At 45.1% G+C, this 17920-nt stretch overlaps 1 protein-coding gene across 1 annotated transcript in view; it reads right to left on the bottom strand.

Moving 5' to 3' along the window:
* ttn.2 (titin, tandem duplicate 2) overlaps window positions 1-17920 on the bottom strand; it is a gene marked incomplete at both ends in the record, with an annotated part of 185423 nt that overhangs the window by 29052 nt on the left and 138451 nt on the right. Inside the window, 31 exons of the mRNA XM_084442903.1 lie at window positions 123-716; window positions 841-1146; window positions 1249-1824; window positions 1944-2243; window positions 2392-2697; window positions 2830-3414; window positions 3518-3820; window positions 3960-4262; window positions 4396-4695; window positions 4816-5106; window positions 5238-5831; window positions 5948-6229; window positions 6359-6661; window positions 6793-7098; window positions 7214-7513; window positions 7706-7996; window positions 8090-8401; window positions 8511-8813; window positions 8938-11004; window positions 11097-11396; window positions 11533-11814; window positions 11974-12267; window positions 12380-14146; window positions 14270-14575; window positions 14736-15038; window positions 15186-15485; window positions 15651-15938; window positions 16033-16329; window positions 16471-16773; window positions 16891-17478; window positions 17594-17890. Of these exons, the coding sequence (XP_084299029.1) occupies window positions 123-716; window positions 841-1146; window positions 1249-1824; window positions 1944-2243; window positions 2392-2697; window positions 2830-3414; window positions 3518-3820; window positions 3960-4262; window positions 4396-4695; window positions 4816-5106; window positions 5238-5831; window positions 5948-6229; window positions 6359-6661; window positions 6793-7098; window positions 7214-7513; window positions 7706-7996; window positions 8090-8401; window positions 8511-8813; window positions 8938-11004; window positions 11097-11396; window positions 11533-11814; window positions 11974-12267; window positions 12380-14146; window positions 14270-14575; window positions 14736-15038; window positions 15186-15485; window positions 15651-15938; window positions 16033-16329; window positions 16471-16773; window positions 16891-17478; window positions 17594-17890 (13947 nt within the window). The remainder of the gene's footprint in view (window positions 1-122; window positions 717-840; window positions 1147-1248; window positions 1825-1943; window positions 2244-2391; window positions 2698-2829; window positions 3415-3517; window positions 3821-3959; window positions 4263-4395; window positions 4696-4815; window positions 5107-5237; window positions 5832-5947; window positions 6230-6358; window positions 6662-6792; window positions 7099-7213; window positions 7514-7705; window positions 7997-8089; window positions 8402-8510; window positions 8814-8937; window positions 11005-11096; window positions 11397-11532; window positions 11815-11973; window positions 12268-12379; window positions 14147-14269; window positions 14576-14735; window positions 15039-15185; window positions 15486-15650; window positions 15939-16032; window positions 16330-16470; window positions 16774-16890; window positions 17479-17593; window positions 17891-17920) is intronic.

The following is a 17920-nucleotide window of genomic DNA, read 5'->3' as shown; positions in this document are numbered from 1 at the left end:
ACAAGAGGTACACATATGTATTAGCTAGGGGTATCGATATATGGATCACATTTTAAAATACATTATTTATATATTTATTTATTATTTATTCATTATACAAGCAATCATTTGAATATGCATACCATCCACATCTAAGTTCACAGTTGTAGAGATGGATCCTCCTTGGTTTGTTGCTCTAATTTGATACACTGTAGCGTCACTTTCATCAGCGTTAGTAATAACAAGTTGGTAATAGCCTCCCTTGAACTCTTGTGCTTTGATCTTCTGTCCATCAGCCTGAATTTCTTTGCCACGCCTGTACCATTTCACTGTAGGTTTTGGATGTCCAACCACCTTGCAGACAAATGTAGCATTGGCTTGGTACTTCACGGTCATATCTCTGATTTCCTCCCTGAAGGCAGGAGGACGTGGAGTCTGGTCTGACTTGGGAATGATGGGTTCAGATATCTCACTCCAGTCACTCTCGCCACCAATGTTCTCACATTTGACGCGGAACTCGTACTCAAAGCCCTCGATCAGGCCTGTGACATTGTAGCTGGTCTCGTGGATCTCGGCAGTGGTCACTGCGATCCATTTGTTCTGCTTCTTCTCACGTTTGTCCAGGAAGTAGTTCTTAATCTTTGCACCTCCGTCACTGCTTGGTGGTTTCCAAGACACAAGACATGAGTCCTTTGTGACATTGGTGACAACCGGCTGCTGTGGGATTCCGGGTTTTTCTGAAAAACATAAAAAAACGTGTCTTAATGCACTTAATAATAATTAGTGTACTCTTAATATCTTATCTGATCATGTTAGTGAATTCTATCTTTTGCTGTGAATCATAATTGTCATTCTACTGACCGAATGGACTCTTTATGATGAGAACAGCTGGAATCTCCAGAGCCGGACTGACACCATACTGGTTCTGCGCGGAAACACGGAAGTAATATCCAGCATTCTCAGTCAGGTTCGGAATGCGGCAGGTTGTTCCTGAGACAGAGGATGACACCAGGTGCCACTCCTCTCCCTCCTTTGCTTCACGTTTCTCAACAATATAGTTGGTGACCATTGAGCCACCATCATCTTTGGGAGGCTTCCAGCTGATGATCACAGAGCTCTTCAGTAGAGCATCCACAACAATGGGTCCTTCTGGGATGGTAGGTTTATCTGGAAACAAAAAAGAAAAACATTTTCATACAAAATATTTAGGTTACCTAAGGTTATACATTAACTATGACAAGTGTTGCAGTCATCATAGAAAGGTTTTACCTTGGATTTCAACACGAAGAGTGGTTTCAACAGTGCCGAAAATGTTGCTCATTTGCACCTTGTACCGGCCAGCATTGGTCTTGCGCTGGACATTCCTCACAACCAGATGAGTGTAACTCTCTGTGTTCTCAATGATGACGTTCTCAGATGGGTTCAGAGGCTTCTTTCCATAGAACCACATGATTTGTGGAATAGGACGTCCGATGTAGACAACATGGAGACGGAGGCTTGTTCCACAGCCTGCATAGTACATCTCCTTCAGAGGGAAGCCAGGGTGGAACTGAGGGGCGGCCTGTAGGAACAGTTTACCGCTTGTCTCAGTCTCACCAGCATCGTTCATAGCTCTGCAGGTGTACAGACCCTCATCTTCCTGTTCATCTGTGACCACGGTCAGAGAGTGGTTGCGACCATCTGAGCTGGTTTTGTATTTGCGGCTCACGATCAGCTCCTTGCCGTACCGGTACCATTTGATCTCAGGCAAGGGCCTGCCAATGATCTGACATGTCAGCATTCCAGATTCACCCAGTTTTGTGGTGACATCTTGCATCTCTTGTTTCGTACTTGGAGCCTCTCCAACTGCAAAAACACAATCAAAGTATAAGCATTACTACAAATAAATAGTGTTATTATGTTTGTCTCTGATTACACCAACATCAATTTACAGGACCAGACAACTAAACAGTATTTTAACCTACCACTCAGCTTGGTCTTAATGCCCATGGCAGTTCTGCGGGGCCTGCTAAGTCCAGTTTCATTCTCAGCTAAGATTCTGAACTCGTACTCTGTGGCCTCCATAAGACCACCCATGGTGAACTGTCTGTCCTTTGAGCGTTCCTTGTTGCATTTCTTCCAGGCACTTTCACCGGCCTGTCTGAACTCTATCCAGTAGCCCAGGATCTCCTTTCCACCGTCACACTCTGGGCGCAGCCAGTGGATAGTGATGCAATCCTTAGTGACTGAGATTATGTCAATCTCTCCTGGTTGACTTGGTTTGTCTGTGAAAAAGGGATGTAATCATTGTAATCACACGACTTAGTGCCCCCCAAAGAAAATTGTACCTATATTCTTGTTCAGTTACATACATTCCTGTGGATGTATCATTCTAACAATGCTGAATTGAGGTGAAAGTAATGTTGTACTTACCGAATGGATCTTTGCAGATCACTGAATCAGACACAGGTCCAGGCTCACTCTGACCGATGTCATTCTGAGCCACAACCCTGAACTTGTATTCAGCATCAGGGATGAGTCCAGTAAGAGTGTACATGGTGGTGGTGATGTGTGTCTTGTTGTGACGCACCCACTTTTCTGTGGACACCTCTCTTCTCTCAACATAGTAGCCTGTAACACGAGAGCCACCATCATCCTTTGGCCTGGACCAGGACAGGGAGATGGTGCTCTTGGTGACATCCATGATCTCTGGTGGGCTACTTGGTGGTTCTGGTGGACCTGTAGATATAAGCATAAGAGGTTCGAGGAGTGATTATCAATACTAAAAAACAGTTGCCAACAATAGTATAAATGTTGGTATTAAACTAAAAGGCCTCTATTATGTTTGTATTGAACATGACCAATACTCACACAAAGGTGTCTTTGGTATGACAGACTCATCAGACTTGAGTGATCTGCTGACACCAAACTGGTTCTCAGCTGATACCTTGAAGTGGTATTCCACATTCTCCTTCAGTCCCTTGACCACCAGAGATGTGTCAACCACTCTGGAGTCCACAGTGTACCATGCTGCCTTGGGAACCTCACGTCTCTCAACAATGTATCCCAAGACATCTGAGCCACCATCATCTGAGGGAGGTCTCCAACTCACTCTGACAGAACGAGCCTGAATGTCATCAAACTCCAGAGGACCTTCTGGGGTGTCTGGGTGTCCAATCACCTTCACCTTGATGTAGACGATCTTCTTGCCACATTTGTTCTCCAGAACCAAGTCATAGGTGCCGGAATCATCTTTGTGGGCCTCCTTGATCACCAGCTCAGTGATTTCATTGTTGCTGGCAATCATGGCTCTATGAGAAATATCACGGCCGTCCTTGGTCCACTTACAGGTGGGAACTGGTTTACCCTTGATAGGCACAGACAGTCTAATGACTCCGCCCTGTCTGACCACATAGCCCTCTTCGTACGTACTGTCCAGCTCATAGTCAGGATAGTCTGAAACAAAACAGATTATTAGAAAGCTATAAAAAAAAAAATTCAAGGGAAATAAAAAAGACATTTCTCCTCATTTATTATTATTTTTTAAATATTTCCTTACCAAGCATTTCCGTAACCTTGACCACTCCTGGTATCTGGGCTGATTCTCCTGATCCACCAGCATTGCAGGCCATGACACGGAACTTGTACTCAGCTCCCTGGGGCATGTGTGTGAGGGTGTATTCACAGATCTTTGTAGGTGTGGTGTTGCACTTGGTCCATTCCACCTGATCCACCTTCTGCATCTCGATTAGATAGCCAGTGATGACGGAGCCGCCCTCGTCCTCAGGAGGAAGCCAGGCCAGAGACACAGAAGTCCTGGTGGTGTCTGTCACTCTTGGCTGCAGAGGTGCACTCGGGGGCTCTGCTCACACAGAAAAACACAACAGTTAAGGTCATGAAAATAGTTTACAAATAGTGTGAATCTAAATAGGTAGAAAATCATTCAATTTTCTACCTATGCGGGGGATCAAGATTGCAAGATCAAGATTGCAGACACTTACCAATGGGATCCATGGCAATAGCAGGTTTGGAGCTCAAGCTTGGTTTGCCTTCACCTCTGGAGTTGATGGCTGTGACTCTGTATTCATATTCCAGGCCTTCGATTAGACCTGTAGATCTGTATCTGGTCATTGTTACTGGGTTCTTGTTGATGCGCATCCATCTGTCAGACTGGGTCTCTTTGCGCTCAATGATGTATCCAGACACCTGGGAGCCGCCATCTTCCTCTGGTGGCTGCCATGTCAAGGTCATGCCATCATGAGACATGTCCACAACATCTGGTGTGCTTGGTGCCCCAGGTGTGGCTGGAAAAGAGCGAGAAAGGAAGAGAAAAGAAGAGGGAGCGAGAGAGAAATGTTAGATCAAATCACAAATTATTATTTTCATTCTCTTTATGATGGAAATATGTTTTTGGATCATCCAAGTGTTTCCACTTACTCTTCACACTCTTGCACTCAACGACATCAGACTGCAGGAATCCACCAATGCCAAAACGGTTTGTAGCAGCGACGCGGAACACATACTCGGTTCCTTCAGTCAATCTGGTGAATTTGAATGTGGGCCTTGTGACAGACTCCGATACCGGCAGCCAGCCAGGACGGTGGGCATCTCGTTGCTCAACCACATAACCACTGATGTTAGCACCTCCATCCTTCTCTGGTGGTTCCCAGCTCACAGTCACGGATGTGGCATCAACTGCATCAATTTTCAAAGGTCCGATAGGAATTCCTGGTTTATCTAGAGGGAGACGTGGGATATGGTTAGTATAATAGTATAATACCACATGCCGGTATAGTCTCTTAAAGATGACATGGTGTGCCTGTTCACTTACATAGACACACACACAAATGCACTTACCAAGAATGATGACTTTGATGATCTCTCTGGCAGTTCCTGAAGCATTCTTTACTTCCAGAGTGTAATCACCAGTCTCATCAATGGTAGTTTCACGAACAACCAGTCTGGTGTATTTTGCAGTACTTTCAATCTTGATACGGTCAAGGCTGTCCTTCATCTTAATACCAGCAAAGAACCATGAGCAGGCTGGCATAGGTCTGCCCTTGATGGGGAGGTTGAGATCAATGGGTTTGCCAGCTGGCACGTTGACAATCTTTAGTGGAATGCTGGTCAGATCAATCTTGGGTGCCTCTGTTAAAAAAAAAAAACATTTACAATGTTAATTCTTCATATTTTATGATACTTTTGATATTCTACAAGAACACACATACATAATGGCAATTATAATTTGTATTGTGGTCGTAATTATGATTCAGACATACCTTTCTGTTCCTGAATGGTGACAGGAGACATGAGATCTCTAGGCTCGCTGACTCCCCTACTGTTGGTAGCTCTGATTCTGAACAGGTACTGCTCATTCTCATTCAGGGAGGTGACAGTGTGCTGGGTCGCTGATGCTTTTACAGAGGCCACGGCACTCCATCGGTCTGATCCAACCTTGCAGGCCTCAATGACATAGCCTGTCAGTCGGCTGCCGCCATCGTGAAGAGGCTTCTCCCACTTCAGAATGACTGTGGACTTGGTCACATCCACAATCTCAATGTCCTGAGGAAGTGAGGGAACTTCACAGACCAACACAGCCTCAGCGATCTCACAGCCTTCTCCGATACCATAGATGTTTTCTGGTAACACTCGGAAGAAGTAGTGCACTCCCTCTTCGAGGCCAGTGATTCTGAACAAAGTCTTCCTACATTCAGTTGTAACCGTCTTGTATGATTTCATTGAAGCTTCACGTTTCTCAATGATGTAGTTGTTAATGTGAGCTCCACCATTGACAATGGGTACGTCCCAGGTGATCACCACAGACTCCTTGGTGTAATCCTTCACTTTAACGGCACCAGGTGGTCCGGGAGTGTCTGGAAAACAGACAACAGATTAACTGACCAGTCACAGACATTTCTTCATTATGAAATAGTCTTTGTTTTTTCTATCACAGTCATATCTAGTTATTTAGCCTGTCCACATAACCTACCATAAACCTTGACAAGAATTGTTGCTGTCCTCTTGCCGGATGGGTTCTCTGCCTCAACAATGTATTTGCCAGTATCATACCGATGGACCTTTTCAACCACCAGAGATGTGTAACTGTCAGTGGTGTCGATGAAGCCTCTGCTCTGGAGGTCAACTCCCTCCTTTCTCCAGGTGACAACTGGCGTGGGTCTCCCAGACACTGTCACAAACAGCCTCAGAGTGCCACCAGCCCTCAGGCACACAGTCTTCTTCAGGTCATCAGCCAGCTCAAGATCTGGGATATCTGTTGGACAAGATTAGAGGAAACTCCATCAATGTCCTTTCAAAGATGCAAATCTTTTGTTTCATTCTGACATAAAATGACATTAGACCCAATGTGTTATTGATAGCAATAAAGCTCATAAACACATACCGACTTTCTCCACAGGCTCAGTTTCCACACTGGGTTCACTGAATTCACCAGTACCCTTGTTGTTAACAGCAGCCACACGGAAGCGGTACTTCTTATTGCTGGCAAGACCAGAGGCAACATACTCAGTGGTCTTCAGAACCTTCTGTTGAGCCCTGTACCACTGCTCTGATCCCTCCTCCAGAATCTCCACCACATAGCCTGTCACATCAGAACCACCATCGTACATGGGTCTGGTCCAAGCCAAGCTGATGCTGTGTTTGGTAGTGTCAGTGACACGGGGGGTGGAAGGTGGAGCAGGAGTGTCTGGAGAAGGAAAAGATCAAATACAATATGGGTCACTTATTACATTATTTTTATAATTGATGGGCCTTATATGTATGAATGGAAATTACTTGGTTATGAATATACTAATACAATGCCTATGTGTTGCTTACAGGTTGGATCTTTGCAGAGAACATATTGGGAGGCGTCGCTAGGCTGACTATTTCCAGCAGCGTTCACGGCTGTGACACGGAACTGGTAGTCACTGCCCTCCAGCAGGCCTGAAATCTTCAGACGTGTGTCATAGATGGTGAAGGTCTTGTTGACCCTGGTCCACCTGGTGCTGCTCTTCTCACGTTTGTCCACAAGGTAGTTTTTGATCTCACTTCCACCGTCACTCTCGGGCTTCAGCCATTCAATTATGACATGTTCCTTGCCAACAGCTACAGCTTCCGGTGCTCCAGGAGGACTAGTAATCGCTGGAATAGATTGGACAATTATATTGCAGTTTTCTCTGAAATATTCAATGAATTAAATAATGTCCATGCAATCATAACAAATACATGATAATGTTCCAATGAAGATGATCCTTACTGTATGCATTTCTTGCAATGATGGGGTCAGATTCCTGAGGTACTCCAGGTCCATACTTATTGACTCCTCTGACACGGAAGACATACTCATTGTTCTTGATCAGTTTGCTGCTGACGCATGATAAGGTCTTACACTCTGTCTCCATAATGACCCAGTTGAGGCGGCTGGTCTCACGTCTTTCTACAATGTAGTGAGTGACCAAGTCCCCTCCATCCTCCACTGGAATCTTCCAGGACACAGTACATTTCTCCTCTGTGACTCTGCTGATGGTGACCTTGCCCTCAGGAGGCCCAGGGGTATCTAGAATAGAAGAAATGTCATTAGCAGTCAATTTGAGCTTCCTGAAAACACAAAAGACAAGAATAAATGTAGTTCAGGCAACTACAGATGAGAAGCTGAGGCATGACACTCAAAATTATTCAGAAAGACATTTAGAATGTAATTTGATACCATAGAAATGTATTGTATAATTCATGTACTTGTGGTTCTTACCGAGTACTTTAACAATGACTGCAGCTGTCTTGATGCCGCTAGCATTCTTCACGGTGAGTATGTACCTGCCAGTGTCATTTCTATCACAGTTCTTAATGATGGCCATGGCTCTGGTGCTGGTGTAGGTCAGAGAGTACTTCTCTCCCAGTTCCAGAACCTTGTCATTCTTGGACCAGAACACCTTAGGCTCTGGTTTACCTCCCACTGCACCGTCCAAAACCAGGTCTGACCCAGCACGCACGGTGACTGTCTCTCCAACCAGTTTGCTATCAAGTTCAGCTTTAGGAGGAGCTGTATGAGACAAAATTATTGAGGATATTAGATCATGTTTTTTTCTCCCTGATTTTGAAATAGAGTAAACAGTGACAACTAGTGTTGACTTACTGTACTCGTCCTTGCAGGTGATTGGTCCTGTGGATTCAGATGGAGCACTGTGAACGCCAGCTCCATTCCTGGCGATGACACGGAATTCATACACTTCATCTTCACCCAGGTTGCCCACAGTGAAATGTGTGTCGGTGATTGTAGTGTAGTTGCACTTCAGCCAGCGTGTGTCATCAAATTCATCTGTGCTGTATGGCTTGCGCTCAACAACATAGCCAACAATCTTGCTGCCACCATCATTGAATGGCACAGACCAGGCGATTGTAACTGAGGATCTGGTGATATCAGTCACCTCAGGTTTACCAGGAGGATCTGAACACAGACAGAGGGAGAGGAGTTAGAGGTAATGACAACATGGATCAATGGAAATAAAACAGTTAAGTCATTTAAGACACTAACTTGACTGAGATTTTGTACTCACCAACAGGGTTCAGCGCCACCACTGGCCTGGAGGCTTCACTGGCTTTGCTCAAACCAGCCATGTTCATAGCGTAAACTCTGAACTGGTACTCCAAGCCCTCGATGAGGCTGGAGACTTTGTATTGACAATCAAGGCATGGGATCTTGTTCTCCCTCACCCACAGGATGGTGTTTCTCTCCTTCTTCTCTATCCAGTAGCCTGTCACCTTGCTGCCTCCATCATGGTATGGCAGATCCCACTTTATGCCAATGGCATTAGCAGTGACAAACACCACATCTGGGCGAGTTGGAGGACTTGGTGCAACTAATGATGATAATGAGACAAAATAATAGAAACAACTCTTAGTATATAATTTAAACATGTATTTGTTTAGTTTTTTTTACGTTTAGATCATATGTATATCAATTTAATACATAATAGTACTCACCAAAAGGATGCTCAATAACAACTGCTGCAGACTCAATGGACTTGCTTACGCCAAACTTGTTCTCGGCACACACACGGAAGGCATACTCCATGTATTTGGTCAGATGGGTAACTTTGATGGTGGTGCGCTTGACACTGGAGTTCACTACTTGCCAGGACGTTGATCCAGACTCACGCTTCTCAACAATGTAGTTGGTGATGTCAGTACCACCGTCATCTGCTGGTTCTGCCCACGTCAGTGTGCAGGACTCTGATGAGATGCCGGAGATATCCACTGGGCCTGTTGGTGCACTGGGTCTACCAAACACCACAACTGTCACAGCGAAGGTCTTCACTCCTGCCACATTCTCCAGAGTGAGGTAGTACTTTCCACTATCTCCTCTCTTGCTGTCCTTTACAACCAGGGTGGTCTTCTCCTTGGTGGTTCTGATACACACTCTGTCAGTCTCCTTTAGCTTCATCTCCTCTAGTTTCCATGTTACCTTAGGAGCAGGTCTACCGCTGGTAGGAATATCAATGGTGAATGTGTCACCGGTCTTGCTTGTGATGAGCTGGTTGGTGATGCTGCTCAGGTCAGCGGTAGGCTCAATGCAGATTTCCTTGACAACAACAGAACTAAAGGCATCTCTTGGGTCACTGACACCACAATCATTCTTGGCTCTGACACGGAAATCATACTCTGTGTTGTCAATTAAGCCTTCAACAACCATTTTCAGAGACTTTGTCTCACCACTGACTATCCAGCGGTCAGAGCCCTTGGCCCTAAGCTCGACAATGTAGCCTCTGATGCGACTGCCTCCATCGTGTTCAGGCTTCAGCCAAGCCAGAGAAGCTGTGGAGCTGGTTGTGTCGATGACATCTAGCCTCTTGGGAGGAGCAGGCTCCTCCGTGGCAACTATAGGCTCAGTCATCTCATGTGGCTCACCCTGACCATACTGGTTCACTGCGATGACCCTGAACAGATATGAGACACCTATCTCAAGGTTGGTTGCTCTGATCATTTGACGTGAGCTTTTGCTGCTAACTTCCTGCCAACTGAGACGGGTAGCTTCACGTTTTTCCACGATGTAGTGATGAATGCGAGCTCCACCATCATTGCTGGGGGCATCCCACATGAGGGTCAACGCTCCTCTGGTCACATCCTTGAAGGAGATTTTGCCTGGTGGTCCAGGTGTATCCAACACCTTCACAGTGAAGGTGATAGACTTGCGCCCACTGTTGTTCTCCAGAGACAAGGTATACTTCCCTGCCTCATATCTGGTGCAGCCTTCAATTGTCAAGGTACTCAATGAGTCAGTAGTGTTGACATCTGCCATCACAGGCAGTTCCCCATCAGCCTTGGTCCAGGTAGCCAAAGGAACAGGTTTGCCACAGAAAGCGATATGCAGAGTCACAGTACCTCCATTCTTCACAATGTGTGTCTGCTTGAAGCTGGCATCAATGTCAATTTCTGGAGATGTCAGTCTGTCTACAGCTTGTACGGCGTTGGGAATTGCACAGGCTTCTCCCTCCCCTGATCCATTTACTGCACTCACACGGAATTTGTACATCTCACCAGCAGCCAGACCTTTAACTGTATACGTGTTCTGGATGCAGATGTCTTTGTTGACTTTGTGCCATTCTTCTAGACTAGCCTTACACATCTCAATGTTGTAGCCAATGATCTCCATACCACCATCAAACACAGGCTTTATCCATTCCAGGGTGACAGAGGACTTGGTGGAATCAATAACTTTGACAACAGAGGGAGAGCTTGGTGAACTTGTTGGCTCTCTGCACTTGAAAAGCCTGGATGTGCTGCTGGCAGGTCCTATTCCAGCTCCGTTCTCAGCCATCACACGGAACTCATACTCGTTGCCTTCGGTGAGGTGGATGACTCTGTGTCTGAGCTCAGTGATGGGTCTCTTGGAGGACACCTTCACCCATATAAGACTCTTCTTCTCGCGTCTCTCCAGGATGTAGTGCTTGATCTCGTTACCTCCATCTGACCTGGGCCTAGTCCAGCACACTGTGATGCTGTCACCCGTCACATGTGTGGCATCAGGTGTACCTGGGGCATCTGGCACGGCTGGCAAACAAAAGCAAAATACATTATTCTCAAGATCAATTTGAAATAGTATCATGTCAATTATATATACAAAACTTGTTTTCGGTACTTACTGAATTGCATCTGTGCAACGACTGGATCAGAGTCCAGAGGTTTGCCAGTACCAAACTTGTTAACGGCAGAAACACGGAACTGGTACTCATTGCCCTTGATCAGCTTGGTGGCATTAAAGGAGCAGGCCTCACACTTGCTGGTCACCATGGCCCAGGAGATCCTGGAGGTCTCTCTCTTCTCCACCACATAGTGAGTGATAGCAGCACAGCCATCATTCTCGGGAGGGTTCCACCACACTGTGCACTTCTCTGCAGTGATGCCTGTGAAACGGATGGGTCCCTCAGGAGGTCCAGGGGTGTCTAAGGAAAAGAGAACATTTTAATGTTATCTTTAATATACTAAGGTATGAAATAACTACATATTAAAATCGCTGAATGATTATTTATAATAGGTATAGATTCAACTGATCGCATCAGTATTTGACTAGTGACTAACCTTGTACTCTAACATTAACATCTTCCCTCTTTGTCCCCGAGCTGTTTTTGGCCTCCACTGTGTAGATGCCACGGTGGTTACGGTCTGCATCACGGACGAACACCGAGCTGGATCCGATGTTGGTTGTAATGTCGATCATCATCCTCTTATCAATTTCTTTACCATCCTTGTACCATATGACTTGAGGCACGGGGCGCCCAGTGATGCTGCAGCTCAGTTTCATGTTCTCACCAGCCTTGATGGTGAGGGTCTTCTCAGAACTGAATTCAATGCTGGGAGCAACTGAACACAAAAAAGAATATATATATATATATATATATATATATATATATATATATATATATATATATAATCATTCAGTAATGAACATAATCACAACATCATAACATTGCATTGACATTATTTGGTAGAGGTAATAAACATATTTCTACGGATACTCACCACTCTGGTCTGTGGTCATGATATAGCCTGAGGACTGGGAAGGTGGACTAACTGTTCCAACAGCATTCCTTGCGAATACCCTGAACTCAAAGCGGTCACCAGCAGAAAGTCCAGTCACAGTAAACTGGCATTCACAGATGTCAGTGAAGTTGCACCTCAGCCAGCGGCCTCTGCCCTGGCGTCGCTCCACGCTGTAAGCCACAATCTTACTGCCTCCATCTTTCTTGGGTATGTCCCATTTGAGAGTGACAGAGTCTCTTGTGACATCAATGCAGTTAGGAGTGCCAGGTGGGTCTATGGGGGGAAGGAACAGTCAGCTCTCCTAGTGTAGGTACATTATAACATGTACATTATATTCAGTATGTTCATAACAAAATGGGGAAAAATAAATACTTATATTACTCACCGACTGGAGAGATAGCAAGAGCATGTTTGCTCTGCTCGCTGACAGGACTCAAACCAGCGTTATTCTCAGCATAGACTCTGAATGAATACTCCAATCCTTCAATCAGACCAATGATTCTGTAGTCTCTTGCAGAGATGATTGTGGAATTCACTTTGGTCCACAGAAGGCTGTTTCTGTCCTTCTTCTCAACGTGATAGCCAGTGATTGGTGAGCCACCATCAAAGTCAGGTGCTTCCCACTGAATGGTCATGCCATCGCAGGTGACATTGTATGCCACAGGCTTTCCTGGGGCACCTGGGGGCTTGTACTGGTGCTGGGCCACCACCTCTGCTGAGTTCAAAGCCTCGCTGACTCCGTATTTGTTTTCTGCACGTACTCTGAACTGGTACTGGGTCCCTTTCACCAGGTTGGGGATCTTGAATGAGGTCCTCACCACACTGGAGCAGACCATTTTCCAGTTAGCGTGGGAGGTCTCGCGTTTCTCCACACTGTAGCAGGTGATCTCTCCACCCCCGTTGTCTTGTGGTTCATCCCAAGATATGATGATGCTCTGGGCTTTGATCTCATCAAACCGGAGGGGACCAACAGGTGGAGAGGGTGGTGCAAGAATGCTCACTTGAATGTCAAAGAAGTTCTTGACAAGTTTATTGTCCAGAACCAGTGTATACATGCCTGCATTCTCCTTTCTGGAGCTTCTGACTGTCATTGCAGTTTTGTTGTCAGTTGTGCGGAAGCGAATCTTCTCACTCTCCTTCAAAGGTACATTGTCCTTCATCCAGCTGATGGCAGGTTTAGGCTTGCCCTTGAATGGAAGCTCAATGTGAATATTTTGACCGATGCGAACATTGAGTTCACCGGCTGGATAATCAATCAGGTTGGCCTCAGGTGGGATAATAAAGTCCTTTACTGTGATTGGTCCAACCTGGGAGAAGTCGCTGTTACCCTTCTCATTCTTAGCAAATACTCTGAAGTCCATCACAGAGTTCTCCTTAAGGTTTTTAACTTCATATGTATAACGCTTGCATGTTCCACCTAGTGTCCATGTGGTTTCATCTTTAGTCTTCTTTTCAATTATGTAGTCTGAGATGTGGCTGCCACCATCATGGTCAGGCTTGGTCCACTGCAGTGTCACAGACGTCTTGCTGGAGTCGATCATTACCAGTTCTTTCACTGGGCCAGGGGTCTCTGTTGCTCTCACAGGCTCTGCAGTCTCACATGTGTCACCAACTCCATGCTCATTCTCAGCAGACACACGGAAGAAGTAGGCAACCTCCTCAGACAGACCGTCAATCTTGTATGCTGTGTTGGAGCACTCTGTTGTCACAACAGTGTAAGCCTTCATGGTGGCATCTTTCTTCTCAACAATGTAGTTGGTGATAGGAGAACCACCGTCAATCAGAGGAGCTTCCCAGCTGAGTGTGAGTTTGCCTCTGGTGACGTTCTTTATAATCAACTTTTGGCAGGTAGATGGTGTGTCCAGCACCCTCAGAGACACAGTGATGATCTTAGGCTCACCAACACCATTCTCAATTTCCAGGAGGTATTTGCCACAATCATCACGTGTGACCTTGGGAATGATGAGAACGGTTGAATACTCTGTGTTGTTGATGGTATACCTGGTGTCAGTGGCAAGGTTTTTGTCTCCCTTCCTCCAGGTGACATTAGGAGCAGGTCTGCCCTTCAGAGGGATCATAACCTCCACATCTCTTCCTGCTTTGGCTGTGTACTGAGTTGTCATGGGAACATCCAAGTCAAGATCAGCTTCCTCTGTTGGAGAGAAAATTGTAAATACATATTATAGGTACAGATAGAAAGATGTGTTACTACACATAAATGAGATTTACAAAACAAAACAAAAACAACAATAAAAGTGAATATATGATTACGAACCAAGGATATCTTTGGCTTGTACTGGCTGGTACATCTTAATTGGTTCACCAGCCCCAAGACAGTTGACAGCAGCAACACGGAAGAAGTAATAGGTTCCTGGTTTCAGACGAGACACCACATATTCTGTTGTCCTCACTTCACCATTATTGCTGATGACAACCCATTCCCTGTCGTCTGAGTTCATCTGCTCCACGATGTAGCTAGTGATCTCACTGCCTCCATCATACATAGGCTTAACCCAGCCCAGCGTGATAGAGGTTTTAGTAGAGTCAACCACTCTGAGTTTGGTTGGCTCACTTGGAAGGTCTAAAATGAAGAAGTGGAAAATTGTCAGGTGTCATCATGAACAAATATTTCAGAAAAGATTAAAGATTGTATATTCTATACAATATATATATATATATATATATATATATATATATATATATATATATATATACTACAATACTACAAAGAGTATAAGTACCAATAGGGTCATAGGCCTTGTAGAGCTCAGAGCAGGCAGAGTATTTTCCAGCTCCAGCCTTGTTGATGGCACAGACACGATACTGATATTCATTTCCTTCAGCAAGATTGCTGACTTTCTGTCTTGTGTCCCGGATGGGGTCTTTGACAATCTTAAACCACTGCAGGCTCTTCTTTTCACGTTTCTCCAGGTAGTAGCCATCAATGTCACTTCCTCCATCAAGAGCAGGTCTCTCCCAGATCACTGTCATTGTGGATTTGGTGATCATGCTGACTGTAGGCTTGGAAGGCTCACTGGGAGGAACTGAAATAAATAAAACCATATTAGATCATATAGTTCGATCAAGTTTAGTTTCAGCAATGAGAATATCACTGGCTTTGCTGGGTTTCAGCAGTACTTGCCAATCACTGCATTTGTGTCAAGGATGTATGGTGTTGCTGTTTTCCTTACCAAATGCATTCTTGGCAACCACTGGTTCTGACTCCAATGGATCTCCAACTCCATATTTGTTGATGCCCCTAACTCTGAAGATGTACTCATTGCCTTGAATCAATCTCGGGACATTGACAATGCAATCCTCCAGTTTTTCAGAGACAATGGACCACATAATCCTGCTGGTCTCGCGTTTCTCTACGATGTAGTGTGTGACCATGGCTCCGCCCTCGTCAGCAGGTGGGGCCCACATGATGGTGATGTTATCTGCTGTGATCTTCTTGAACTGAATCTCCCCAGCAGGAGGACCAGGCTTATCTGATAATGTCAAAACAAAATTTAACCTCAGTCTATATAGCTATTTTTTGTCAATTCAATTTATTTATGGTCATATAGACTACATGAATGGCATGGGATATGGTAGCAATTAAGATCAAAATAAAATTCACAGTTTTATCCTACAGAAATTAAAGTAAGACATACCAAGAATTTGCAGTCTGATGCAGGCAAAGGCTGAGCCCAAAGAGTTCTTGACCTTGACTTCGTATGTTCCTGCGTTGAGACGGGTGGTATCCTTGATGATGATGCTTGTGGAGTCAGCAGTGTGCTTTAATGTCTGCTGAGCTCCGGACTGAAGCTCTTTTCCATCTTTGAACCACTCGATAGTAGGGGCTGGCTTAGCAATGATACCAACCTGAAGTTCAACAGTTGATTCGGCCTTGTGTTTCACTACATCAAGATACTCCTGAGGCAGTTCAATCTCAGGGGCACCTGTGGGAGATAAATAATAGAGTTAAGCTGTAATAAATACAAGTTCAGGTAAATATTGACAAAATATAATGGAACAGAATAGAATATAACCTACCAAATGTATCCACACATGTGGCTGGGCCTACAATCATGGATGGGTTGCTGACTGATCCAACAGCATTCTTTGCCATTACCCTAAACTCATAAGACTCATCCTGCGTCAAGTTGGACACAGTGAAGCGTGTGTCTGTAACATTGGTCAGGTTAGCCTTTGCCCATCTGCCATTGGGACCATCTTTCTTCTCGATGATGTAGCCAGTGATTTTGCTTCCACCATCATAAGAAGGCTTCTTCCATTTCAGGCTGATAGAGTTCTTGGTGATGTCACTAATGCGAACATTGTTTGGAGGCTCTAAAAAACAGAAAGGACCGATGCATTTAGCTGTTTATGGAGGTGTGTTCTTGTGATATAATATATTGTGAAATAAGGAATAAAAGTATCTCATCAAAGCAAGTTCATAATCAGGTAAATAAAGTTTTAACCTTCACTCACCACAGGCATCAATGGCAAGTACCGCATCAGATATCTTGCTCATAGCACTAACTCCAGCGGCATTTTCTGCAACTACTTTGAACTCATAGATGAGGCCAGCGTTGATATTTGTCACCTTAAAGTGAGTTGCACGGATAACAGTCTGGTTGGCCTTCTGCCACAGGATGCTATTCCTGTCTTTCATCTGCAGGTGGTACCCAAAGATGTGGCTGCCTCCGTTAGAGGCAGGCTCCTTCCAGCTAACTGTGATAGCTTCCTTGGTGACTGACGTCACCAATGGTGCAGATGGGGCATCGGGGATGGCTGAAATCACAGGAAAGACCATGAACGATATTGTGCACTCATGCACAAATTATATAGAGTAGAAAGAAGAACCTGCATGCATACATGCAGCAACAGGCATACAACAGTAAAACTTACTGTAAGGCAGGCTCACTGTGACAGGTGGAGAGTCAATGTGTTCGCTAATTCCAAAGCGATTCTCAGCTCTGATTCTGAACTGGTACTCCAGGCCAGTTGTGAGCTTCAAGATCTTCATGGTGCATCTTGCCACCGCGGAGGAGACCTCAATCCAATTGGCTGTGGTCGTCTCTCGTTTAAGGATGATGTAGTTAGTGATGGGGCTTCCACCATCATATGCCGGTGGTAGCCATTTCAGGCTCACGCTATCTTCTGTGATGTCAGAGAACTCAACTGGTCCAACAGGGGGCCTGGGTCTGTCCAGGACCACAATGTTGACAAAGGACTTGGTGGTTCCACTGGAGTTGGAGGCAGTGATGTCATACCGTCCGGCATCACCAGCAATACTGTCACGCAGGGTGATTTTAACACCATCAGGAGTGACATCAGAGTTGAACCTCATAGTGGACTTCAAAACCATATTATCTTTAGACAGAGCCACCTTAGGCAGAGGTCTGCCTGTCATAGGGATCTCAACCTTCAAGTTGGACCCAGCTCTAACGTACACTGTGTTGTGAGGGATGTTCTTCATGATTATTTCAGGAGATTCTGTGAATAGAAAATTGAAGAGCAATTATATCATTGGTCATCATTCATATTCTAGATCAAATGTTTCAGTAAAACATTGCAAACCTTTTTATAAGTAAAACTTAATGTAACTTACCAAGCTGATCTTTGACCAAAACAGGCAAGACCATGTCCTTGGAATCACTGAACCCAGCATGGTTCTCAGCACGGACTCTGAAGAAGTATTCAGCATTCTCCCTCAGGCCAGAGACAGTGAAGTGGATAGTCTTGGTCACACCACATTTTACCCATTTTGTCTGGCCCTTCTCCAGGGCATCCACCTGGTAACTGGTGATTTTGCTGCCACCATCTTGCTCTGGCTTGCTCCATAACAGTGACACACTGTCCTTGGTGACATCTGTGACTCCAAGTTTATCTGGTGGGCTTGGTTTTTCTGAAATAAGATTAAATCTACATGTAAGCA

Source organism: Borostomias antarcticus (genome assembly GCF_949987555.1).
Source record: "Borostomias antarcticus genome assembly, chromosome: 9".
Classification (NCBI taxonomy): Eukaryota; Metazoa; Chordata; class Actinopteri; order Stomiiformes; family Stomiidae; genus Borostomias; species Borostomias antarcticus.
Note: the sequence above shows the minus strand (reverse complement) of the source record. Positions and strands in the feature narration are given on the sequence as shown.